We start from the raw sequence: 27,499 nt of genomic DNA, 5'->3' as shown, positions 1-27,499 counted from the left end.
TCGATTAGACCTATTCGACTGACTCATTCCGAATCAACTCAATATTTTCGACCAACAATATGTATTTAGTGAGTTTATTTTTGATACACTGATATTGTAAAAAATTTTACATAATCGTTCAATTATATAAATTCTTTTGGATGATCATTCATATGGTCCATATAAAAAGTAATTATTTTTTATTGACATGACATTGCACAATTGAATGTACTATTTTACAATGACAATGTATTAAGATTTCATATTTAATATTTATTGATGTTTTGAATTTTCTAAAATTTGATGAGTTTAACTATTAGGATATAGTAGGAATTGATAAAAATTAATAATGCGCAAAAAGTTGTTTGACAGTGCAAGTGAATTAAGGCGTTAAAAATGAAAAAAAATAAGGTATTCACAAAGTGTATGAAGATTATTTAACAAAAAAAGGAAAGAATTTCTCATATATGGAATTTTTTCTGGTGGGGCAGATATTTACGGAAATTTACTCATCGGAGAACAGATCTGGGAATCAATTTTTTTCTGTAGGGGATGGGGACAGACCTGTATAATAAACCTGTATAATAAACGGGACGGAAACAGAGATAGAAGTCTTTGTCCTGTGGATACCTGTATAATCCCGTTATAAAAAATAACCAAAATATCCTTCAAATATATATAGTTTTAAACCCACCTATGAACCTTAACTGTCATTCACACTCCCTCACTTCGTCCAAGTTCTGATGAAATTATTCACAAAGCCTTCTTGTCCTTTCCAATCCACCTCTTCTCCCAATGTCGTTCCGCCGTCTACCAGCCACTGCCACCCTAAACCCCTCACCGTCGCGCACTCGCACTCCTTTTTCTCATTGAAATCGCGTCGCCTTCTTCGTCGTTCATCATCCATTGCTGGCGTCTTCACTCTTCACGCGTCCATGAGTGTCGCCGCATCATCTTCGTTGAAGCAGTGAGGATTGCCATCGCCGTCTTCGTCGCAGTAGGAAGGGTTCTCTCAACGTTGTCTTTGTCACAGCAGTGAGGGTCATTGTCTTTATCGTTCTTCATCTGTGGTCTGCTGTTATCACTGTATCTAGTTGTTATTACTGTCTATGTTTTGTGTGTTTTAATTCCGTTATCAAAATTGTTGTGGATATCCTTATTCATTTGTGGATTTGGTATTATCATTTGAGGATTTGTTATCTCTAATTTTTTTTTTCATTTTTTTTTGTTTAAAAAAAATTCATGGATACCCAAATCCCAGCAGATAGAAGGTCACCGTTACCCGTTACGGGAACAGGACAATGGAGGCAGGGGACGGGTGGCGGGGGCATGTCCACGGGAGACCCGTTGCCATTCCTAAATGAGATCGAGAGTAAGTCTTTAAATTTATAATGGTGGGGGGCTGTGATTACTGTTGTGTGTGACCCAATAAAGCTTTCTATCACTGTTACTCAAGTTATGAAGTTTCAACCAAAATATAAACTTCGCTAAAAAGGTCGAAATATTATGTTATAGGACACCCATGTGTATTTATAATGACGATGATCTGATGATCATGATGCAAATTTCATATTATTGAAGCTATATTCTCCAAGACCAAAAAAAATGCTATATTCTCTTATATATCTATGTTGTACACTTGATCACAAAAGATGGTCATATATCAGGAGAGCGCTCTCTCTCTCTCTCTCTCTCTCTCTCTCTCTCTCTCTCTCTCTCTCTCTCTCTCTCTCTCTAACTTGAAATATTAGGTAAAAATGATCACAAAAGTTTATAGCTTAAGTGCTTAACATCAACCATATGTTTTCCTGTTGGATGTCTATAGTTTTGTACATAAAATTTCAAGGTAGATCCAGAAATCAAGAGAAAACTATTAGAGAACTTAATGAATTAAATCTGCGACGTTGCTTCTGCCCTAAGCAGTGCAACGGTGAAACTGATCGAAGCATACTTGTTTCATGGGAGAAATTGCAGTAATCAACCAAGTTGATTACTCAATCTTGCTTGTAAACTAGTGTCGGGTACTCTGGATTCCACATGTTCTTCTTCACATATTCCACAATTTCATTCTGAAATTCCCCCAAAAAAGCATGTGCACTTTAGAATGTGAACTTTTTAAAATTTCGTAAGCATGCTTCTAAAACACAAAGTACGTTATTATTAAGACAATCCTATTACAAAGATAATGAAACGATAAATTGCAGTGATATCTCTCATATGGCCGACAAGTAAGATTGTTACCGATTGATTCCTATAACTCAGTCCAGATTTCCAACATTTTCTTTCAACCTCGAAACAGAAATTTGTATTTTTTATTATTTAATAATTATTATTCTTTTTTTTCCCCAATAGGAATTTATATGTTAAATAGTTGAGGTTATATTATTCTCCATTTTTGTAAGGTGAACGAACCTGACCATGAAGAAATTTATGCAGAAGACATTAAAATAATAGGTAAAATAAAAAGCCAATTTAAAGTTGTAGACATTAAATTTTAACCATCTTATGGTGAATGTTACTAGTTAAAATGCTATGTTCACCCACAGTTAATTTACCTGACTGAATTTGCGGAGCTCTCGAGCATCTATGCCATTGTGTCCTTCAGCCAGATCCTCTTCCACAGCTTCCTTAATAACAGCAGCAGCTACCTCTTGCGTAATGTCTCGAATTCTGCAGATATACATGTTTAGAGAAAGATGTTGCTCCTTTCTAACTAGCTTCCAGTCTACATAGAGCTAAGAAAAGTCAATTGATACCTGGATATTGAGGGGAAAATAATCCCTTGGATGACCTCATCATCACTCATATATGCTGCCAAACTTCAGTTTCCAATAATCAACCATACATAATAAAAAAAAATGTGTATAAGATAATCCTTCAAAGTTAAACCGCAATGTGGTGTCATAACTCATGAGCACCCGAAGTACACATAAATTGTTATGCATGACATGGCAGTAGTTATGATACATAAATATTAAATAACTTTTTCACCAGAAAATTCTCTTCATACTAGTATTTTCAAAATTTATTAAATGTAGAAAGATTTACCGCTCAGCAGCAGCTTGTAGCATACCGTCAGAGATGACTCTAGAACCAGACAAGAGTGTTCCAAGACCAATGCTGGAACAAAAACAAAACTTATTGAGGAAACTAACCATATTTAATACAACAGCACAACATAGAGGAAATTTTAGTTTATAAGTAAAATTTCCAACTAACCCTGGAAAGAGGTACATGTTGTTTCCCTGGTTGCAGTGGCCAATGCGACCATTTCCTACATCAAAAAAAAAAAAAAAACCCTTAAGTAGTTCTGTTGCAGGTGTAAGTTGCCCCAAGAGAAAATAAAGAAAACAAAAGACACTTCTGTGATGAACTAGTTATTTAAAACGTACAGAAGATTTTCACAGTTCAAATGCATGGCAGAACAAAAATCAATTATAACAAGGTGAAACAAAATACAATGCTTGCTTTCTAAGAAACAAGAACTTTACTTGCATAAAAAATTAGTTAAACCTATATTAGATGCTTTCTTAGGTTATCATCCATAAAACCACAAGTTAATCAACATGCCACCAAGGTTGCTGACAAGCAACAAACTCAGAAATCTAACCGAGCATGAGAACCAGGTCCAAAACCAGCAAGTACATATATTGTCGTATAGAATTGGACACCTAGCAATTAGTTGATGTAAAACTCATGATCTTTATAGGGGACCTTCCCTCTCAGATATGTTGAGAGATTGGAAAGCTATGCTTTATAAATAAATCTTTAGTTTTTTGTTTTTGCTTTTGTATAGGGGATCCCCTATCCCCCTATTAGTATTATCCTTCTCATCTTATTTATTATTTTTTTTTATCAAAAAAATGAAAGACAATATATTGTGGGGTGTCAATGGATGTTTACTTTTAAAGGTTGTCCAAATGGATCCATTGATAGATTTAACTCAAATCTTTTGTCTTGAATATAATTCAAAATCAAATATGCATCTAGTTATGCACTGTTCTATGGTTAATTTCCAACGGAATTCATTGTTTGGAATTGTCCTGAAACTTTGGATCAATTTTCTGTTGATCGGGTTTGCTGGTTTTGGTAGAAGAAAGGAAGCCAAATATTAATGGCAGTGTGTCTGTGTCATTAAGAAAATTTATTGTATGTTTATAGGCAATTATCATGGTTTGTATATTTCCAGCAACCATTAAGGAAACTTTCTGCATTAGGATATTTTATGAAGGAACTACTATTAAACTATAAAGATTAGCTTGCGGGGAGAATGTATAGTTGTAGCGTACCAAGATCCACATCCCTGAACGGACTTCCACTTGCAAAAATAATGTTGTCACCCAATATGGAGAATGCTACTTCAGGGGTGCATTCAGCTGTCAAAAGACGAGGGACATGATACAAATAATTATGAACATATGTTGTCCGCTGCAATAGTACGTGATATTAAGAAAACAAGAGTAGATAAAATAGCCATACCATTCTTTGTTGGATTTGACATGGCAAATATAGCTGGTCTTGTTGATGTTGAATCCTTGAGGGCCTCTAATACCTACATAACAGAATGTCATCATCGGTACCATGTCAAAGTAAGTTAACAACTCATTTCTACCTCTGAATTCCATCCCTTGGGCTAAGGATCAGATTTATTAGTAATTATTTGTAGTTTCTATGCAAGCATTGAACCTAAGGGCCTGATCATTTTCTTCCACGCATTGCTGCTTCTGTTGTAATTAGTAGAAAAATAAAAAGGGGAGAAGTGTAACAACGTGTCATAATTACTTGGGTTCAAATGCCTGAGTGCTTAGAAACACTACATGGTCATTAGGGAGAAATTCCATGCATAGTTTCAAATATGGATAATTACTGCGAGTTATTTCCAACAACTGTAGATTTCCAGTGCCACACATTAGTCACATGCCAGAGACATATTCCTACTCCACACATATGATAGCTACGCTTTCCAGGCAAAATACGTCTAACACATGCATCATTCCGGAGAGTTCCATTTTATCTTCATTTATTTATACAAATTCTACAGACCAAAATATCACCATTTTATCCATTTAGCCAACCTCACTTAACAGCAAAGGGAAGGCATGGATTTTGTTATACCGCACAGAATTGAAAATTTCATATAATATCAAATAGAAGGATGCTGTATTAATAATCTGAATTATAAAAAACTTAGTAAAGTGTGTCAATTCCTATATTTACAGTTTTCGATCAATGGTTAAATTTAAGTCCAAGATATATATACCTCTTTTGAGAATAATCCTCCAACAGCAGATAATCCCAGAAGGACATCAGGCTTCACTTGCTTGACCTGTTACCAAGTTCAGCAAGAATGTATTAAGGAAGCAGCTCAGCAATTCTTACCATCATAAACACACAAAATTCAGAGAAATAAGTATTACAGAAGCATGTTGTAACTTTACATAAGGAGTCTACAAGCTAATATCTCCCACACTAAATATTAGCATGCAATCTAACAAATATTCTGCCCGTCATCATTCTTCGATTTTATGGCACCTTAACTGAACTAGGAGTGAGAACAATTATTGTGATCATCATACTCGTGCTAAGAATTTTTCCATATAAAACTGAGTGATACTAACTTAGTCTCGACATTCTAGAGGGAAAAACTCTCAATATTATTCCATTGATCAATCTCATTGTGATTTTCAAAATTGGTAAATCAAGAGATAATTTTCACAAACCACTTCCACAAGGCTTGCTCCTTCCCTGAGTCCTTGACGATCCATTTCTTTCAAATTTCTTGCAAAAGGTAGGGCATCTGGATCAATATTTTCCCGTCCTTCAGTGATTAACCCCTGTATTTGGTAAAAACAATAAGCAAACTGAATAAGACTTGTAATCCATAAAAACCTGCCAGAAATCTCATTTAAGTTAAAAACTTAAAATTTCACAGGCTAACATTTTTTGACATCTTCAAAAGTGCTAAAAGAGGGAAAATGAGGTGATGTTTAAGATGAAAAACAGTGAATCATTGACTAATCAAAACCGGAATCTAAAGCAAGCCAGTGTGATAAAAGAATAAAATGCTTTCATTGAGAAAAAGGCAAAACAAGTATGTATATTTAATGATATCAATTGTTTTAAATAACAAGTCGTTTACAGGACATTTGAATAAATAATAACTCATTAAATATATACAATAAAATAGGGTTAAATAAGTTTGATTTTCCATTAGATATACTACCTAACAGTTTTAAGTTTTGGAAGAGATGGTTCATAACATAATATCAAAGCTTCTAAGACAAAAAGGTATAAAATTCAATTTCTGTTTCTCCCATTCTTATGAATAAAAATCAATATTAATACAACGTATCTGTGGACCTGTGCATTTTTGTCCATGCCTCAAGACAAAAAGATTGGCTATTATGTGAGGAGGCGTATTAGAAACTTTTCAACCATGAATGCATTTTGGCATATCATGACAGAAAGCAAGCGAGTTTTTTTTTTTTCCCCTTCTGAATTTTAAAACATTTTTGGACTTTTAAAATGTTTACAAATTAACTTCTAAAATGTATCATGTATGTCATATCAATGATTATTAGATTGCAGCTGGACAGGGTAATCGGTTCAATTAATGATAAAATAAGTATTTAAAATACAAGAACTAAACGAAAAATGTAAGTATTTAATTAATCTAACATAAGTATAAATCATCAGTTATCGAAACTAAAAAGAACTATTTTATACCAATAGGGAAAACAAGAATTAAACTACAAGTACCAGGAAATACAATACCTTTGCGTCAACGACCCAAAATTGACTCTTTGCACTCTCATAAGCAATCTCATTATTCCCCAACATCCTTGCCATTGTTTTTCTTGCAGCATTGAGAACCCCAATTCCAGCACTGCAGCAATAAAAATAAAATCGAAGAAGCAATAAAGCAATACAGAGCAAAATTGGCAATTCAATTTTGAGGGATTTCACAAACAATAATGTGATAAAAAGCTACTTTATACATAGCTCCCAACCCAAGCTATCAATAACTTAAAAGGTTTACACTTTGTTTGTTCCTTTCTAATATCAAACTCCTTTTACCCTCAAAACTCTCTGGAACAGAAGTTTGAGATCCCAACAACCTTGTTAAGAACACGGAAGCAACAAAGTCTTGCACTCTGAAATTTATGGTAAACCAAAAGACAGATCCATTTTGAAAACTAGATTCTCAAAGAACTATATTTTTCTTCGGGCAGCCATTCCTGACAGAATTGACAAAAACGGGAAGTTTCAGAAGTGCATGCTCCTGTTTTGTCCCCAAATATTGCACGTGGTTTACACCGTCTCCTCTTTGATAAAATTTCTTTATTAATCAATTCTAAAGCACATGTTTAACTAGTTAGTTGTATATCTTTATCGTATGTATCGACTCCTAAAGATACTTTTGCATTGCAGACTGAATCTTAGTAGTGCTATAAGAAAAAGTTTTCAGGTCAAATCCTAAATGCTATTTTATGCTTTCACAAAATGGCTAACTAACCTTCCAGCACCAGCAACAACAATCTTCTGCTTTGGGAAGTCAATCATTGGCCTCCCTTGTGCTCTTACAGCACCTAGAAGTCCAGCAATTGCAACACCAGCAGTTCCCTGCATGCAAACGTTCACCCACTCAACTATGTGGGATACCATGACAGTATCTATAGAAAATTCCACTTTATGCATAAATCGGTGTATAATAATTCACATAACTTGCAACATTGAGATCCGCCTTTTCAAAAGCTCCAAGCCATGGTATACTTAAAAGGAAAACTATAGATTTAATTTCTTGTCCCAAAAATTAGCATCCATAACATTTAAATACAAATTTAAAAGTACATCAATTATTTACAAAAGATGGAATTATACATCATCTGATCATGCATACATAAATAATATTAATGAATAATAGCTTTCCAATCTCTTAACATGTCTAAGAGGGGAAGTCCATTAAATTGATGACAAGGTTTACACCAAATTATCCAGATAAGGCAGAATGTCTAACCATATCCCACAAAACTTGTTTGCCTAAAAATCTACCAATGAAAGTGTGTGAAACATTTTATGATCTTATATAAAGAAATTTATACCTGCACATCATCATTGAACATTCTGTAGGTATTTCTGTACCGCTGTAATAACTTAAATGCCCACTTGCTTTGAAAATCTTCAAACTGCAGCCACACGACAATAAATAAATATTAGCCTTATGACAGAAAACAGTAGCCCTATGAATAAGGTCAAAAATTGAAAACAAACTCAAGCTACAATATCTATTCCAAATATCACTCCAATACCTGCACAATCACATTTGGCCAGCGAGTAAAGACAGCCTCCATGAATTCATCCACAACAGCAACATAGTCATCCCCATCAAGGCGGTGTTGCTGCAATCCCAAATCTACAAAGAAATGTTTAACCATGTTTAGACTTAGAAAGCTTGTGATAAAAGGTAGAGGGGACCAGCATAAGCAGTCGTCATAGATGTTGAAAGAAAAAGGGAGGAGAGAGTGACAGGTTTGGGAGAAACCATGTCTCAACTACACAACAGATGCTATATATTATTATAGACAAAGAATCATAAATACATTAAACATATAAGAATATAGTGTTCCATAATATATTATTAACATCATATTTAAAATCCTGAGATGCTGCTCTGTGATTTTCGTTTGAAGGGCAAGGACATGATCACTTGGTCAACAAGCATGTCTTGAAGTTTGGGCTAAGGCCGAGAAACTATACTCAAATGATGTCAATAATTTATTTAATATTGTCTCTAATCGCATGGTTGTGAAGAAAAGGACATGCACGTACAAAAAAAAAAAAGTTGTCTGATAAACTTGACACCTTGATGGTTGAATTTCATGCACTTGTGCCATTAATTATGTTTTACTCAATTACACCCCTAGTCAATAACATGGTTGGAGTGAGTGACACCTTGATGGTTGAATTTCATGCACTGCAGCATTAATTATTTTTAACTCAATTACAACCCTATTCAATAACATGATTGGAATAAATGACAGGGAGATATATTAGTATAAAAGAGGAAGAGAGAGAGATTAAGTGAGACAATAAACTTAAGGTAACTTGTAAAATACTCTTTATCTTTGTAACTTCAATGCTTTTATATCACTTTCTTAAATTATAATATATATATAAATGGAGAAAGTATATATTTCAATAAAGGTAGGGACAACCCCAACATACATTAATTTCAACACTCATTCATAAGCAATATCATTCACCAAGTGGATATTGAAAGACTTACACAGGGGATCTTTGAGTAACTTCCCATTGTTAGTACCAACATCAATCATGACAGGAAGAACCTATGGCAAGAAAAAATAGGAAGGAATTGAAAACAAAATGAAGAATATCTGCACCACTCCACCAAGTATTAAAGCAGATATGAAACTATTATCATAATTAAGAACACTTGTAGTGGAAGAACTAACAAGAGGATAAAGGAAGGTCTTCCAAAAACAACGCAACACTGTTCTATACACAAGAAGGAAATTAATAGGTAGTTAGGTACTTCCCCCAGTTCACAATATCCATCACTTTGGTTATCAACACATTAATTAAGGAACCAACAATCAAGAATTGATTACTAAGACATAGGGTAAATGTTTCATTGATTATTCTGTTCAATATTGCATGGAAGGTAGTGATGAAAGGTGCTTAATAAATACTTCATTGAAATGTGAGAATGACCAATATATTGAACCAAGAAAATTTCTTCAAAGTTACAGTTATAGTGTACAGGATGGAGTACTTGGAATCAAACACGGAAAAAGAAACAAAAAATAAGCATTTAAGGTAAAAAGCAACTTCGATCAAATAAGGCTTTTTAACTATTATTTATCACAACATTTAAAACAAAACTTGGATATTTTAACACAGACAACTTCTAGCTGTTAATTTTGTCAAAATTTGAACAGCTTGAAAGAAAGAATAAAAGGAAAATGTGCAACATTATACCCTTTGAGGATTTATCCCAGCAGCTGCAACATACAGATCAAGCTTCCCAATGGCAATGCCGATTCCATGAACTCCAAGATCTCCAAGTCCCAGAACTCTGCTCCCATCAGTAACAACAATCATATCAACCTGAAAAGAACATAAAAAGAGATGTCTCAATTTCATAATCAAATAAGTTTCTGGTTATTATCCCGGGACATTGGTCAATATTTAAGAAATTAGAAATATTCCAATGAAGAAGAAAATTGAGCATGATGTCTTCAGTGTAACATGATACGCAAGGGACAGAAATTTTATCATACAATTTCAAAAAATATTAAAACAGTTGTATCTTCATTATTCGGTTAAAATAAATCAATCAGCAACATCCCAACATCGGATAACACAGAAACCAACAGTGCTTGTTGATAAATTACGGAAGTGCCAAAAATTTTACATAGCCATTACCAATTGAATGGAAGTACATAACAAACAAAAAATTTTGAGTGCAACATTGAGGTCTAAAATACCATTAATCTCTTTCACTTGTTAATGTAGCACAGCACAAAGCAGAAATCAAAGAAAACACCACAAGTAATATCACCCAGCAATCCCTTGATTTCTATCAAAGATTCTAACAATAGTTTTCCGTGGGCAGCATCTCTCTATAATAAATCCTTCAAGATTTGGTTCTCTCGCGAAAATTCCAGTTTTAAAATCCATTTTGATCAAACTCCCAGCTGTTAAAGTACTTTTTCGTCCAGCTGCTAGCCCTGCTTCTATGGAATATTTATCTCTTGCAGACAGTCATCACATCATATCAGATCTGGAAGAAAAGCCACTGTTCATAGCAAACTCCACAAAGAATAGTATTTGTACCAAAGCCTGCTGTTTGTTGAGCAATGAGCGAGTACTTTAGTGGATTTGATAGATCATTATGTTGCCTTATATAATCACCAAGCATTTGGTTTGGGTAGTATAGTCAGAATATCTAGCAATTTGTACATCAAAGAAGCCATTTTGATCACTCCATATTTTCTGCTGCTTTTCAAGTACCTATATGTCTCGTGGTGTATGTGGATAAAATTATTAGAGGGTGAACCTTGGCATACAGTAAAGTAGTTGCCTACTAAGTTGAAAGCCATGGGTTCAAAACATAGAAAAGGCCTCTATTCTTGCAATTATGGCTGCATAAATCTATCATTCACAATTGCCACCAAGTTAGAGTCTCTGTACTAAATTGCACCTTTTTATTTGGATATGATAATAATAAAAGGGTAGTCCAGTGCACAAGCATCTTGCGCTAATGCACTTGATAATTGCATCAGTGGTGAATTTGGAATAAGATGCCACAAGACTTCTCTTCAAGCACAGTTTCATACCAAGAATTCAGTGCACTAATGGACTGCACATTCAGGTGATAAAAGTAGTAAGATTACTTTAGAAACCCAAAGAAAGTATGAACTATGAAATGATTTGCCAACTTGAAAGCTTAACTTGTTAAAATTCTTATGGTCAATGTCAAACTCTTAAAGGATAATGGAGACTTTACTTCACATTCTAAACAATAAAGAAAACAGGTGGTCAAGCTAATAAACATCATATTCACCTGTCCCAATATTGCCTTTCCTATATTAATCTCATCTCTCTAGACCACTAATTGAAAGGCTAATTTTCAAAAACAAGGCTGCGGGTCATGGTTCTGACTAGAGAGATCACAGAAACATTAGTACAGGACTTTTCAAACCAGAGCAATAAAAAAATTCTGGGCTAATTGTTAGAAATCGATTACACTCGAACAACATAGTAATAAAATCTAATTATACAAACCAAACATGTTAAGACATTAAGGATGGATATATATAAGTAAAAGTACCAGCTAAATGTTTACATGGGATACTGTGATGTGGATAATTAAGGACCTGCTCAGCGGGCCAGTTATAGACCATAGACATCATTTCTCCGCGATCCTCGGCACTAAAGTACATTCCTCTTGGCCTTCTAAACAATCCACTATAGTTCTGACATACAAGTCCAACTGTTGGAGTGTACACTACTGGTGCATATTCCTCAATGTTCGCAATCAAAACCTGACCATGTAATACATGTCACAGAAGTTAATCCCATTCCTTGGATAAAACAGGATTATTAATATGCATCAGTACATCTTTAATTACAAAGAGAAGTAAACAGGGCAAGTTTAATTATCCAATTTATGACTGGAATGCAACATACAAACGAATGATATGGCTCAAAACCACATGATGCAGCATCAACTGAATTCCGGCCGGGCACCGCCCCGGGGGAGGGGGGGTTGACACTAATGTTACTGTGTTTCTGAATTGAAAATAATTTGGTTCTGCATTTTGGAAACCTAGTTCATACCAAAGCAAACTTCATGTGCCTGCTTTATCTCTCATTTTATTCTAAATTACATTTACTCACAGCTTTTATATCTTGTTTTACCCTCTTTATTAATGCTTTGTTGATAATAATGCTTTTCTGCTTCTCATGCATCCTGGAAATTCATTTTTCAATGTCATACTACCTTTAAAAACCTATACTTTTCTGTAAGGTAAATGTTTAGGGTTTAGGGTAGGAAGAAGAAGAAGGGAATCAGAGGAAAGGGAAACAGAGTTTGAGTCTCAATAGAATTTGATGACTAATGTGATAATGAGTTGAATTACTCAGTTCCATTCAATTCTGCTTATAGGCCTGACTCTTTTTCGGTTGATATAACTGAATGTGGGATCATTTTCTAACTGACTTGAACAGTTAAACTAAATCTTGCATGTGGGCAGTGAGCTGGCATCATTCAGTGCCCCCAAAACCAAGTTTGGGATTCTGCTAGTGACGTAGAGTGGCATTATATTTTGACATCTCAAAACTTCAAATGTTAGTTGGAACAGTAACATACCATTTTCTCTTAAATTCTATGCAGTTTTACATGCCACATGTTATAGACACCTTGATCACTTCATCATTTTGTAAGGACGGAAAATATTGAAAGCTAAATAATCATCAATCAATATCTCTGCCTAATTGGTTGGTTAACAAAGGAATGAGGCAGAAAACTCTGAACATACCTTATAGTACATAGTCTCATTTCTATCATGCAATCGGTTGAGTATCCGCCATTTGGCCAATGCATTAGGATCAGAAGGTCCATCTCTTGCTTGAACTTGAAGTCTCTTCAGATCAACCACTATCAATTCAATAATGTTAGCAATAGATATATTAAAACAGAATAGTCCAAAATTCATAACTTTACGGATAGAAAAAGAAATAGAAGTAAAAGCATCCTCCTAAGCAACCACAAGGCTAAAGAACAAGTTCAACATTGGCATAAGACCAAGGAAAGTACAAGTACATACTGAATCGTTCAATTTGTAGATTGGGAGACATAACATTTGGAGGAAGCAGTCCTCGTAGATCAAGACGATCACGCTCTGTCATAGAAAAAGCTGTTCCCTAATGTGAAGGCACCAAAGTTAATATGAATTAGCAAATAGTAATAATAATAAAATAAAAACACTCCAAAAGAAGATTATATGACATAAAAAAAAGTGAATACACATCATCTCCTGTCTAGAACTTAAAGACCAACTACAAAGAAATGTCAAATGAAGAAAACGGAATCTACCAGAAAATCCATCTGCATTTTCTAGTATAATAAAAAGGATAAAAAGGAATTTATGAATTACAAATAGTAGCTTTTCTGAAAAGGAATTGGGAACCGGTTATTCAAGAAAACAATAGTGTATACAAGTGTTGGAAAGCAGAAAAAAGGAATTTTATTGGACAAAATTTACACAAGATAACAAAGTCACACATTCAAGCCGTGAAAACAGCCGCTGCTATTTACATCAGGTTAGTTTAGGTTGCCTATATTACAAGCGGCCTTCCCTAGACCGTGCATACTGCATAACACCAGATGCTTTGCACCGGACTGCCTTCTTATGACAAGATACCCAACAGAACTGCACTTCTTTTGTATTAACGTAATACACAAACAAGAATGCAGTTTGCACTTAATTTGATCGAAACTAAAAGTTGAAACTATTAAATGCCAATATTAAGACTAGTATTACCACTGAATTCAATAAAATAGAAGTTGATCAGATAGCGCGTAGACACGCACACACAGAGACAGAGACAGAGAGAACTGAGAAAATTGATTTTTCTGTTCGAGAAAAAATAATTTGACAACACGAACACACCCTATAGTTACTGAATCCATATGCTATTACAACTAATAAGCAAGCAACTATGAAGAATTTTATGGTTGTTCGGATGAAATTAATAAATCATCTAAGCTAAAAGTAGCTCCCAAAGCAATGAATCCAATTTGATTAACATCATAACGATTAACAAAATTTAAGATGGAGAATTTAAGAGTATTTATACATACTTTGTTGAACCAAGGATCGTGGAGAATGTCGAGGCTGCGCTTGTGGACGATGGTAGGGCGGTTCCCTTCCGTGGTGGTGAAAGATCGGTGCACCCCGGCAGTCACGTGCCTCTTGAGCCGTTGGAGGAGCGACGACGAAAGGCGCACGTGGTTCGAGAAGATCGGCATTTTTGGGTGAGGTGAGAGAAGAGAGATCCAAGTGAGAGTGTGTGGATGCGAGTGCGTCAATGTTAAGCGGCAAAGTGAGTAATGGAGTGCGGCCTCTGTTCTGTATTATTATATTTTTATTGACTATCGAGAAATGAGCATTGATCTGGGGACTGCGAGGGAGGAACGGAGAGGGAGTGAGTGCTGCTGAATAGGGTCTACGTCGTCTACTCCACCATTCCATTACTCTCCTTCATTGCAGTTTGATTTTGGAGGGGAATTTCCCAATTTGTCAACCATTTTTTTATTTCTTTTTTGTTTAATTATTTTGTTATTTTTATAGTTTTATTAAACTGTAATTAGATTTATATTTTTAATTAAATTTTTATATTATTTTTAATTTTATAACTAAATTTTTTATTAAAACATTAAAATTAATATAATATTTTTAAAGAAATATATGAATAAATTTTTAATTATGAATATTTTTATTTTATAAAAAAATATTTAGTTAATTTTATCATGATATTTTTTATTAAAAAATATAAAATTAAAAATAGTATAAAAATTTAATTAAAAAATATATAAATTTAATTACGAATTTAATAAAATTATAAAAATTAATATAGTAATTAAATCTTGATTAAGTTGTTATAAAGGTATCAAAAGTTTATATCATTTATAAAAATAATTTTAAAATATATAAATAATACATAAATTGAGTTTACTTTTAATGTACTGATAGTTTTATATAGTCAGTGTAATTAAATTTATTTTATTGAAAGAATATTCACGATTAATATAAAAGATAACTATTTTTATTAATATGATATTACGTAATTGAATGCACGTGTAAAATTTTTTTATAAGCATCAAAATTAAATTATTTAACAAATACATTACATAAAAAAAGTGTAAGAATTTTTTTATAGGAGTGAGATGAACAATATACCTTAATATTATAATTTTTGATGTTTTTTTTAAATTGTAGAAAAACTAAAATTAAAAGGTTTAATTTAAAATTTTTAATTTTTTAATTTTTTAATTTTTTAAAAATAGAAATTAGATATTGTACCTCATATTTTTTTTTACCTTTTTTGAAATAGAAATTAAGGAGTTGGATTAGTTTAATTTTTGTACTTTCTAATAATTCGAGAGTCTAATTTCTACAATTAACATTCTACTATTATTAATCCAATATCAAAAATAAAAAATATAAATAAATTCAATATCAAAAATAAAAAATATAAATAAATTTGTTTTCTACCTTTTATATTAAAAAATAATTATTCACAAAAAATATAAAAAAAATTCACTTAACGTCATCAAATTTTAAAAATAAAAAACTATTTATCTAATAATATTTACAAAAAAAATCTTATTAGAATCTTATTTTTAAAATATATATCTAGCATTTTGTTGTTTTTATTATATTTTTATTTATTTTTGGTTCATATGTTAGGAAATTATTTTTTTTTTGTCAGTAGTTTATTTTTTTAAATTTTTTCTTTCTCCATTAGCTAAACAGAGATGCTTTATTAAGTCGCTGAGAAAGTTAGTCACCGAAAAAAAAAAAAAACCCACTTGAGAAAGTCGTAATGTCGGTTAACAAACAACTTTTTAGTCAATACAAGTTTAATAACGTGTACGTAGAATAAAGTTATAATTTTTAATTTGTTAAATTAAAAATTTAAAATTAATGTATTAATTATATAAAATATATTTTTTTAAAAATAAGAAATAATAATAAATAATATGTATAGAATGACTTGACCAGTAAAAATTTATGCATAAGAACACGAATACAATTTATGCTATATAAACCAAAATTTTGTATATCTTTTAAATTAGTATAAAAACACCTTGTAAATTGATATGAGACTATATAAAAAGTTAGAGTGATGCTTAGTTATCAAATATGGCTTTAGTACCTCTATTTATAACAATTAAGGGTACATATTAGAATATATTTTACCTTAGAGAATAGTCTCATTTGTTTCGCTGGTATAAATGGTTGTCATCATCAATAAATAATGGTGGTCTATTGAGGGACAAGGTAACTAGATGATGATTCAACATATTTAAATCTTTTTCTCTACAATCTTTATTAGGAAGCTCAACTCCTTAAAAAATATATTTTGATACCAATTCAAATGGCTAAAAACATATGAGAATAAGATATTAAATCATATTTTGTGAGTAAAAAGCAAGGGCCCAGAAACCAGAATCATGTATTTTTTCACAATGCTTTAAATCTAAATCGGCCAGTCTCTTGCAATACGACACATTAAGCTTCATCAGCTTCTTACATCCACTTGCAAGTGCTGCTAGCCCATCACCTCCAATATATAAGCAATTTGTGACAATCCAATGTCTGATATGTTTGTGCACAATCCTAACTTCAATCTTACGAGTTCCGAACACCCAAATAGGTGTAAGAGCATCTTTTCTATCTTTTCTTAGTGAATTTGCATTTAAATTATTGAGTTTAATAAAGAATTAATTATCTTTTAGCCACTATAGATGCTACTTTGAGTTTTGTGCAATTCTGTTTATTTTAGGTAGCATTCGGCTGAATTTGATAGAGTTTCTGCAGCACAAGAATCAAAGGAGATGGCAGCGAAGAGCGACGTATACGCGTGATTTGGAGCTTTCCATGGCTACGCGTGCGCGTGACTGACGCGTACGCGTGATTTGAAGATTTGCTCAGCAATGCGTACGGGTGACTGACGCGTACGCGTGACACGCGAAGAAGACTATTGACGCGTACGCGTGACAAGCGCTACGTGCAGAAAACGCAGAAAAACACTGGGGGCGATTTCTTGGTTGATTTGACCCAATTTTCAGTCCAGAAAATATATATTAGAAGCTGCAGAATGGACAAAACAAGTGGTCACCGCCCATCAACTGAAGACTTGCTGATTATTCTGATTTAAATTCAAATATTATTTTTAGGAAAAGATATTATTCTAGAAATTAGATTTTAAATTAATTATGATTAGATACAAAAGACAGAGGGATTCTATTCAAATTAACATTCGGTATTCCATAACATTCAACTTTACAATTTTACTTGAATCCTTATTTTTCTCTCTGAACCATGAGCAACTAAACCTCCACTGTTAAGGTTAGGAGCTCTGTCTATTTATATGGATTGATTTTATTGCTTTTTCTATTTTAATTCATGTATGGATTTATAATTTAAGAATTGTTTTCGCTCTTTATCTTATGAATTTGGGTGGAACGGAAATATGCCCCTCTTTCTATTTGAGTTCTTGTATAACTTGAAAAAGCTCTTTACTTGAACAATAGCTTGAAAACACATTCTCCTAAATTTTGATTATCTGGACTTAACATGATACGTGACATATAATCCTTTTATTTTTGGGTAATTAGAGTTTCTGTAACATATAAACTGAAATTTGATCATCACCCTCTAATTGGAATTAATTGACCAAGGAATTGGCAGTTGATGAATTTTAGGGGAGACTAGAAAGGTCTAAGGAATTAGGGTCTAGTCACTTATAGTTTGCCATAAATTAAATCCTACATGATTAAAATAGTTAGTAAGAAAAGTTAATCCGAAAAAATAGATAACTCTGAAGCCTTAATTGTTTTTCAATATTTTATTTTTAACTTAATTACTTGCGTGCCTGCCTTCTGATATTTTGAAGTCATTTTTTAAACCTTTTGAACATCTCAAAACCATTTTATGCTTGTCTAACTAAGTAAATCATTTAACAATTGTTGTTTAGTGTATGTAGCACGGATTCTCTTATGGTGCCGGCGTATCCGTGTCGGACACGAATCTGACACCGACACTCGGTGGATACTTTAAACGAGCATATCGGCAGCGTGTCTTCTTGCAGTGCAAAATTTTGGTGGAGTGGTCACAAATCTGAACGAGTCCGACCCGAATGAGTCCGACCCGATTCAGATGTTCATGAGACAGATCTTTCTGTTGGACTGCAAATCTTCAATTGATTTTGTGATTTTATGGCCCGATTAACCAATTTTTTCTTTATAATTGACTCATGATGGACTTGGAGGAGAAAAAATTTATACATTTTTTGTTAGCGAGATGGCAAGAGTAGATTAAAATTTTTTATTTTTTTAATAATTGCATAATTTTAAGACTTTTTTATGCAATTATATTTACTCTTATATTTACAATATGATATTTTATTAATTTAATATATTATTTAAATTTTAAGTCACAATGTATCCTAAACGTGTCGTATCCAATTTTTTATAAAAAGAACGTGTCGGCGTATCGATGTCGTGTCGTGTCCGTATCGCGTGTCGTATCGGTGCTTCCTATAGTCCATCAATCCTTGTGGGATCGACCCTCACTCACCTGAGGTATTACTTGGTACGACTCGGTGCATTTGCCAGTTAGTTTGTGGGTTATAAATTACTGCACCAGTACTCAAGTCTAATTACAGATATAAGAAATTTACCAATGTCATTGATGCCAGAGCAATCAGTAAGATCAAATTATGGTAAATACACTTCTCAGTCACCATGTCACAAACTCGAGTAGTCGAGTTAATACTCAAAATGACCCCTAAAATTTAACTTCCAATTCAATTTAACCATCGAATTTTCAATTGACCCAAATTATACCCTGAAATTATAACGCGTGCCTCAAGTTGGCCCTTCCGTCCATTTCCGTCCCCTTTCTGTGATGAAAGAACAGGGGAATTGGGTTTTTGAAACATGACATCATTTTTCTTGTGCCACTACCCGGTGTCAACTAAATTTGCCACAGAAAGACCAACTTGAGACACGCGTTAAAATTTCATAATACAATTTAGCTCAATTGAAAATTCAAGGGTTAAATTGAATTGGTGGTCAAATTTCAAGGGCTATTTTGAGTATTAACTCAAGTATCTATACATGATCCACATGTCCACTAACTAGAGATATTAAGCTAGAGGAGCCAATACAGTTACACCGTGATACATATATCTGTCTCTATGCTCCACACAACTCATCAGGCAAACTTCTAGAAACTTAACTAAAGACAAACTTCTAGAAACTTAACTAAAGTTCCCCTTAAGAAGTGGACATCCATTTTCAAGATACTGCAATTCAACATCATCCACTAAAGAGCAGCCCACCATAACAACAACCTCTAGAAATTATTCAAAAGATAATTTTAAAAAATATTTTATGTAGTAATTCTAGTCATCCAATCATAACTTCACCTCTACACTCTCAGGAGTAGCAAGAATAGAACTCCATGACCGTGTAAAGCAGCAAAACATAAACACAAAACCAAATATAAGTGGAATAACCGAATAAGGTATGAGTTAAAACAAAAAACCATATCAGCAACTGCCATTACTGCATATACAAGTACAACAACAATACATTGTCCTTAGTCAAGAAACAACAATAGTTTTTTATTTCCCATTCCGATATATACGAAACCAAATGTTTTCTTCATTTATTCTAAGCATGAAAAATAAGAGAACACAATGTTTAATTCAATTTGCTTATGATGTTCTTTAAGTTAGAAGTAAAAAAGAAAAGGTGATTACTGTACCACATAATACACAGGTTTCTACCAAAACGAGACCGAATAGATTACTAGGAGGAAAGAAAAAGATATATTGTAATGTGTCATATGCACTTAAAAAAAAGTCAGTGAATCTTAAGTTCTTTACATGATTTTTTGAATTGTCAAATAGAGAAGAAACAAAAAAAAAAAAAAAATCAATTACAAAAGAACCATATCATTCTAAATGGCAAACCCTAAATTACTATAGAACTACCCAAATTGGTGGAGGATCAATCCTATTTGCACATTGCATGAGGCTCTTAACACATTTCTCTTCAAGATTGAAAACACCCCAATCATGTCCACCATACATGTAGTCCAAAGTCATCCCTTCCCACCTATCATCTGTGAAGTAGATTGAGTTTGCTTCACACCCCAAGCAAACTTTAACATCCATTGATACAGACTCATTAGCACCCAAGAACAGAACTTTATCATGTAAAAATCTCATTTTTTTTCCACTTCTTGTCTCCAATATCAAGTTTATAAACAGTAAAATACTTTGTTCTATAAGGACAAATCAATGGTTATGTATCCTCAGATGATAAAAGATCTCCTTCTTCTACTACCAACCCGTCATCATTCACAAAATTCCCAATAAACCTTATCACCAGCAAGATTTCTTCTGCAGATACCACCAAGTACAAATTTCTTGAGAAGCTATCTCCTAAATATGGTTTCTCCTCTTCATAATTCACCTCCACAGTTGGTGTTAAAAGAATCAATCTTTAATTTTCCCACAAATATTCCAAACTTCAACAGAACCATCTTGTGTCAAGGCATAAAGATAGTTGTTGCTGAACACAATCTCACAATAAGATTGCTTATCATCAGAGAGCTCAACCCAAATTGCAGAATTGCAATAAGCAATCTTGTAGTTGGAACCATATATGATGGCAAGAATGTAGCTTGAAGGAGAGGAACAATACATCAAGATTGCTTTGACTATAAAGGTTTTCCTTAAGTATTCAGCAAAGTAAGAATACATGACAGGGTGCAAGAATAAAAGGGGAAGAGGTGGTAGCTTAATGGTAGTGAAAGAAGAAGGGTTTAGAAGAAGTGGAACTCCATTCTGATCCAAAGGCACAATCCAACCATGAGAAGAACCAACACACCATGCTCCAACATGACCCTTCAACATGTTCTTCCATTCATAACGCTTGTTTTGTGATAAACTGAAGATGCTTCGGTCAACAGTTATAGGATCATCATGACGATCAATGAGGTGTGTTTGTTGAATTCTTGGAAGAAGAGCGTAGGGAACTGAGAGAGAAGGAGAAGCCATTGAAGTGTGAGTATTGTTTTTCACCCTTCCTTTTTGACACTCCTTAATTTCATGGAAGAGAACTTTGAGGATTAAGACTTTAAACAGACTAAGATATCTCCATTAAAATCGGAAACTAAAATCTGATTAAATCTTAAAAGAGGAATGCTAGGGAGCCAGCAATTTTGGTGTTTTGTAACCATCAATTGGCTATCAATAGTGTTTTTAATGGTGTGAGATTACATCTAATGGTGGGAGATCATTTACTTTTGTTTTGATGGTTAGTGCTGGCTAGAAAATACAAAAGTTGCTGGTCCCCTAGACTTTTCCATCTTAAAATATTAACAAGATAAAATATTGTTGAAATGATTAAAAAAGATCCGGTAAAAAAATATGTCAATCTTAACAACCTCAATGGCCTGTCATATGTACTTAAAATTCTTTTCATACTAGTATTTTCAAATTGTATTAAATGTAGAAAGATTTACCGCTCACCAACAGCCTGTAGCAAGGTACCTGAAATCGAAAAAGTAAATAAAAAACGTAAAACGTAAAATTTTAACAAGATTTAAATCGTAAAATCGTCATACTTCGAACAAATTTTGTAAAATCGATAAACTCATTTAAAATCGTAATATCGAAAGATTTTAAGAGTTAAATCGAGATTCTACCTACTATGGCCTGTAGCATACCATCAGAGATGTCTGTAGAACCAGACAAGAGTGTTCCAAGACCAATGCTGGAACAAAAACATAACTTATTGAGAAAACTAACCATATTGAATACAACAGCACAACATAGAGGAAATTTTAGTTTATAAGTAAAATTTCCAGCTAACCCCGGAAAGAGGTACATGTTGTTTCCCTGGTTGCAGTGTGGCCAATGCGACCATTTCCTACATAAAAAAAAAAAAAATCCTTAAGCAGTTAAGTTGCACCTGTAAGTTGCCCAAAGAGAAAATAAAGAAAACAAAAGACACTTCTGCGATGAACTAGTTATTTAAAACGTACAGAAGATTTTCACAGTTCAAATGCATGGCATAACAAAAATCAATTATAACAAGGTGAAACAAAATACAATGCTTGCTTTCTAAGAAACAAGAACTTTACTCACCTAAAAAATTAGTTATGCCTATATTAGATGCTTTATTAGGTTATCATCCATAAAACCACAAGTTAATCAATAGGCACCAAGGTTGGTGCCAAGCAACAAACTCAGAAATCTAACAGAGCATGAGAACTAGGTCCAAAACCCGCAAGTACATATATTGTCATATAGAATTAGACACCTAGCATCTAGTTGATGTAAAACTCATGATCTTTATAGGGGACCTTCCCTCTCAGACATGTTGAGAGATTGGAATGCTATGCTTTACAAATAAATCTTTAGTTTTTTGTTTTTGCTTTTGTATAGGGGATCCCTTATCCCCCTATTAGTATTATCCATCACCTCATCTTAGTTATTATTTTTTTTTATCAAAAAAATGAAAGACAATATATTGTGGGGTGTCAATGGATGTTTACTTTTAAAGGTTGTCCAAATGGATCCATTGATAGATTTATCTCAAATCTTTTGTCTTGAATATAGTTCAAAATCAAAATATGCATCTAGTTATGCACTGTTCTATGGTTAATTTCCAATGGAATTCATTCTTTGGAATTGTACTGAAACTTTGGATCAATTTTCTGTTGATCAGCTTTGCTGGTTTTGGTAGAAGAAAGGAAGCCAAATATTAATGGCAGTGCGTCTGCGTCATTAAGAAAATTTACTGTATGTTTATAGGTAATTATCATGTTTTGTATATTTCCAGCAACCATTAAGGAAACTTTCTGCATTAGGATATTTCATGAAGGAGCTACTATTAAACTATAAAGATTAGAAGTTCAATTCAATTTGCTTATGATGTTCTTTAAATTAGAAGTAAAAAAGAAAAGGTGATTACGGTACCAAAAAGAGACCAGAATAGATTACTAGGAGGAAAGAAAAAGATATATTGTAATGTGCCATATGTACTTAAAAAAAGTCAGTGAATCTTAAGTTCTTTACATGATTTTTTGAATTGTCAAATAGAGAAGAAACAAAAAAGAATCAATTACAAAAGAACCATTATCATTCTAAATGGCAAACCCTAAATTACTATGGAACTACCCAAATTGGTGGAGGATCAATCCTATTTGCACATTGCATGAGGCTCTTAACACATTTCTCTTCAAGATTGAAAACACCCCAATCATGTCCACCATACATGTAGTCCAAAGTCATCTCTTCCCACCTATCATCTGTGAAATAGATTGAGTTTGCTTCACACCCCAAGCAAGCTTTAGCATCCATTGATACAGACTCATTAGCACCCAAGAACAGAACTTTATCATGAAAAGATCTCATCTTTTTCCATCTCTTGTCTTCAATATCAAGTTTATAAACACTAAAATACTTTGTTCTATAAGGACAAATCAATGGTTGTGTATCCTCAGATGATAAAAGATCTCCTTCTTCTATTACCAACCCGTCATCATTCACAAAATTCCCAATAAATCTTGTCACCAGCAAGATTTCTTCTGCAGATACCACTAAGTATAAATTTCTTGAGAAATTATTTTCTAAATATGGTTTTTCCTCTTTATAATTAGCCTCCGCAGTTGGTGTTAAAAGAATCAATCTTTTAGGAATTTGTCCACAAATATTCCAAACTTCAACAGAACCATCTTGTGTCAAGGCATAAAGATAGTTGCTGCTGAACACAATGTCACAATAAGATTGCTTATCATCAGGGAGCTCAACCCAAGTTGCAGAATTGCAATAAGCAATCTTGTAGTTGGAACCATATATGATGGCAAGAATGTAGCTTGAAGGAGAGGAACAACACATCAAGATTGCTTTGACTATGAAGGTTTTCCTTAAGTATTCAGCGAAGTAAGAATATGTGACAGGGTGCAGGAATGAAAGGGGAAGAGGTGGTACGTTAATGGCAGTGGAAGAAGAAGAGTTTAGAAGAAGTGGAACTCCATTCTGATCCAAAAGTATAATCCATCCATGAGAAGAACCAACACACCATGCTCCAACATGACCCTTCAATGTGTTTTTCCATTCATAAAGCTTTTTCTCTGATAAACTGAAGATGCTTCGGTCAACAGTTATAGGATCATCATCATCATCAATGAGGTGTGTTTGTTGAAGGCTTGGAAGAAGAGCGTAGGGAACTGAGAGAGAAGGAGAAGCCATTGAAGTGTGAGTATTGTTTTTCACTCTTCTTTTTTTGAGGCTCTTTAATTTCATGAAAGAGAACTGTGAGGATTAAGACTTTAAATAGCCGACTAAGATATCTACATTAAAATAGGAAACTAAAATCTGATTAAATCTTAAAAGATTAAAAATCTTAAAAAAAGATTAAAAATCTTAAATCTGATTAAAATATCATTATAAGATAAAATACTGTTGAAAAAGATTAAAAAAGATCCGGTAAAAAAAAATGTCAATCTTAACAACCTCAACTCCTCGGCGGCCTGACACTTAACTAACATGCTCACATTATAGCAAGGGAGTCAAAATGGCAACATACCTCGCAAAATCGTACGATTATGCAATTCTTGTTTCTGTTGGTTTCTTTTTTATTTTTTTGTCGTTGTCAGTACCGCGACGGATTATTCCTTAGCCTGCCGGGCTGGAGGATACCGTGTGAAACCAAAGATAAGGAAAAGGAGAAAAGGCAATAACAAACATATTTCGAGCTTCCACTTCAACTCCCTGCGCTGCCTCCATGACTGCTGCAATTTCTTCATCTTCAAAGGGTTGACGCCAAGGATGAGACCGTAAATATCCACCATTGCCTTCAAACACTTCGAGCTTTCTTTCTTTTTTTTTTCTTTCAGGGCAACGGGCCAACAACCTGGCCCAGATCCAACCAACACAGAAGCTCCACCCGACCCGGCTTCAGGCTGCGATTCAAACAGCACTTCCCTCCCCTACCAGCGCCTGAGCAAAGACTTCCATTGGTGAATGATGCTTTGCCTCCCTACGGCTGCAGACTCGAAGCGCCACTCCCTCCCGCAGCGAGCTGTCTGACTCTGGCTCTCTCCGTGGATCGGTCTCGGCGCCTCCAACGCCAGCGACTTCACATGACTTGCCTCCCTCCTCTCCTCTTCTGTTGGTTTCTTTCAAGTTTTTATATTTTCTTTGATAGTCAAAGGGGCTTAAGGCCCAAAAAAAGGAAGAAAAACTAAACATTTCTAACTCTAGCAAATTGCCACTCTCTTCTAAGCTTTTTGTATTTGAATTTTCTAAAGTTTGAATTTTAGAGTAAAATATGATATTCTATCTTTAAATAGTTTCTCTTCCATATTTATTTTTGATCACACGTATAAAATAAATTATGAAAAATCACAATTTATTTTCTAAAGTAAAATTTAAATTTTAGAGGAATCAAATCCTAAGTTTTTATATAGTATATGTATATTAAGATAATAATTGTTGGTGAATTATTGAATTTTTGTTATATTCTAAAATCTCTGCTCATTTGCTTTTGTTATTTTTGAATTAATTTTGGTATGTTATGACATCTTTGCTTAATTGCTTTTGCTATTCTTGAATCGTTGGATTTAATTTAATGTTTTCGTTTGAAGTTGTGTTTGTAACTTGTAACTTTGATTAGCTAAACTTTTTATAAATTAATTTTTATGCTATCAAAACTTTTAAATATTTTTTTTAAGAATATACGAATCATGTTTTCATTATGCCTTATAATTTTATAAGTTATAATTCTAGTTCATTCTTTGAATTGAGATAGAAATTATGAGTTTACTATCATTACACAAAGATATTAACCAAAAAAAACACCATTTATTTTTTTTATTCTTATTAATTTTTTATAATTATATTTTTTTTAAAATTTTTTGAATAAAAAAATTAATAATAAATTAAATTTTTATAATTTGTTTTAATTTATTATCAAATAAGATACAAAAACATTAATTTTTGTTTATCTATTTTTTATGTCTTATTTTCAGTATGTTGTTTTGTCCTATTCTCAAAACTAAATACAATAGAAATAAGATTGGAAGCGGTTAGGTTACTCGTCAAAATATTATTTTTATAAAAAATTAAATTATTTTAAAATTTATTAGTTAAAAATGTCTTGATCATATGCTTTAAAAAATCTATAAAATTCATTGAATTGGTTTGTTAAAATATTATTTTTGTAAAAAAATTAAATTATTTTTATTTAGACCTTTAACTAATTCTTCATAGTAAACTCAAAACAAAACTAAAAAATTTAATAGTTATGGCTAATTAAAATTGTAGTGTTTTTTGAAAAAAAATTATGTTTATAGATTATAACTCATTCATGAATTATAAATTCTAAAATGCGTTGAATTCAATTTATATTTTTAAAATTTTTAATTTTAAATTATAATTCATAAAATACAATTTTTAAAAAAGCTTGTGAACTTATAGAATTTTTAAATAGACCAAAATTCAAACCTGAAAAAAATCTATAAAAACTAACATATCTAAATTTGGACCATATATTTATAACATAGACCAATAAATCAAGAATATATTTTATTAAAAAATGTCCGTTGAAAAATTTTACAATAGCCTTATATGTCTCTGTCAATTCTGTGTGAGATTAATAAAAGATGAAATATATCGGTAATATAATTTTTAAACGATGTAATTTGTTTTTTTATTTCTCAAAAACCAATAAATCCATTACATTTTTTTTAACGATTTACTTAATATTGTCTTCTTCCAGAAACTCGCAACGGAACCTTCTAAGAAAGACGAAAATAACGAAAGGCATGGAATTGAACTCGTTGCGCCGCCATTGTTCCGAGGCTTGACCATATTTTGTTTTCAAAACAACTGTCCCCACACTTGCATCATCATCATCATCGCCTACGTCCTGCTACACTCCTCCAAACTCTTTTCTATTCAAAACTTTGAACTTTCAAACTTCAACAAATCCTCTTTCCTTCTCTCCCATTTTTTTATACTACGGTACATTTGTTTGATATAAAACTAAAAAATATTATACGAAAAATATTAAATTATTATAATTAATTAATTATCGTTTATTATACTGTATTAATAAGGTAACTATAATTATGGTAATCATAGTGAAATCATTTATTTTATTTTTTAATAATACTTTTTA

The 27,499-nt window shown here is 32.8% G+C and overlaps 2 protein-coding genes across 7 annotated transcripts; both read right to left on the bottom strand.

Moving 5' to 3' along the window:
- Positions 1-1,567: 1,567 nt before the first annotated feature.
- Positions 1,568-14,761, bottom strand: LOC130961654 (NAD-dependent malic enzyme 62 kDa isoform, mitochondrial). The gene is made up of 19 exons (XM_057887632.1): positions 14,369-14,761; positions 13,332-13,428; positions 13,044-13,162; positions 11,880-12,047; positions 9,979-10,107; positions 9,266-9,326; positions 8,289-8,392; positions 8,082-8,165; positions 7,496-7,602; positions 6,754-6,865; positions 5,700-5,813; positions 5,240-5,305; positions 4,459-4,531; positions 4,269-4,355; positions 3,199-3,253; positions 3,028-3,099; positions 2,736-2,798; positions 2,535-2,649; positions 1,568-2,048 (listed from the first exon to the last, which is right to left on the bottom strand). The coding sequence occupies exons 1-19, from the start codon at positions 14,534-14,536 to the stop codon at positions 1,974-1,976; spliced, it is 1,869 nt and encodes a 622-aa protein (XP_057743615.1). The 5' UTR covers positions 14,537-14,761; the 3' UTR covers positions 1,568-1,973.
- A 5,387-nt stretch (positions 14,762-20,148) lies between these two features.
- On the bottom strand, positions 20,149-25,607 carry LOC130961567 (F-box protein SKIP23-like). 6 transcript variants are annotated; one of them, XR_009079595.1, is made up of 5 exons: positions 24,905-25,603; positions 22,184-22,240; positions 22,017-22,084; positions 21,834-21,861; positions 20,149-21,408 (listed from the first exon to the last, which is right to left on the bottom strand). XR_009079595.1 is itself a non-coding variant. In XM_057887517.1 (5 exons), the coding sequence occupies exons 2-5, from the start codon at positions 22,198-22,200 to the stop codon at positions 20,803-20,805; spliced, it is 648 nt and encodes a 215-aa protein (XP_057743500.1). In that variant the 5' UTR covers positions 22,201-22,240; positions 24,905-25,607; the 3' UTR covers positions 20,149-20,802. The 6 variants fall into 6 exon arrangements, 4 of the variants coding, with proteins under 4 accessions (XP_057743500.1, XP_057743497.1, XP_057743498.1 ...); XR_009079594.1 differs by having other exon boundaries at positions 20,149-21,344; XM_057887517.1 differs by having other exon boundaries at positions 20,149-21,344; positions 21,841-21,861; positions 24,905-25,607.
- Positions 25,608-27,499: the final 1,892 nt, after the last annotated feature.

The sequence above is a fragment of the Arachis stenosperma genome, chromosome 2 (assembly GCF_014773155.1).
Source record: "Arachis stenosperma cultivar V10309 chromosome 2, arast.V10309.gnm1.PFL2, whole genome shotgun sequence".
In the NCBI taxonomy this organism is placed as follows: domain Eukaryota; kingdom Viridiplantae; phylum Streptophyta; class Magnoliopsida; order Fabales; family Fabaceae; genus Arachis; species Arachis stenosperma.
This window is presented reverse-complemented; position numbering and strand designations above follow the sequence as displayed.

Bases quoted from the DNA above. Each gene is read 5' to 3' on its own strand.
- LOC130961654 (XM_057887632.1), bottom strand. From the start codon at position 14,536: ATGCCGATCTTCTCGAACCACGTGCGCCTTTCGTCGTCGCTCCTCCAA. The intron at 9,327-9,978 runs GTATAATGTTGC...TTCTTGCCATAG, and splicing joins CTGGGATAAATCCTCAAAGG to GTTCTTCCTGTCATGATTGA. The intron at 2,650-2,735 runs GTATCAATTGAC...GTATATCTGCAG, and splicing joins ATTTTCCCCTCAATATCCAG to AATTCGAGACATTACGCAAG.
- LOC130961567 (XM_057887514.1), bottom strand. From the start codon at position 24,621: ATGAAATTAAAGAGCCTCAAAAAAAGAAGAGTGAAAAACAATACTCAC.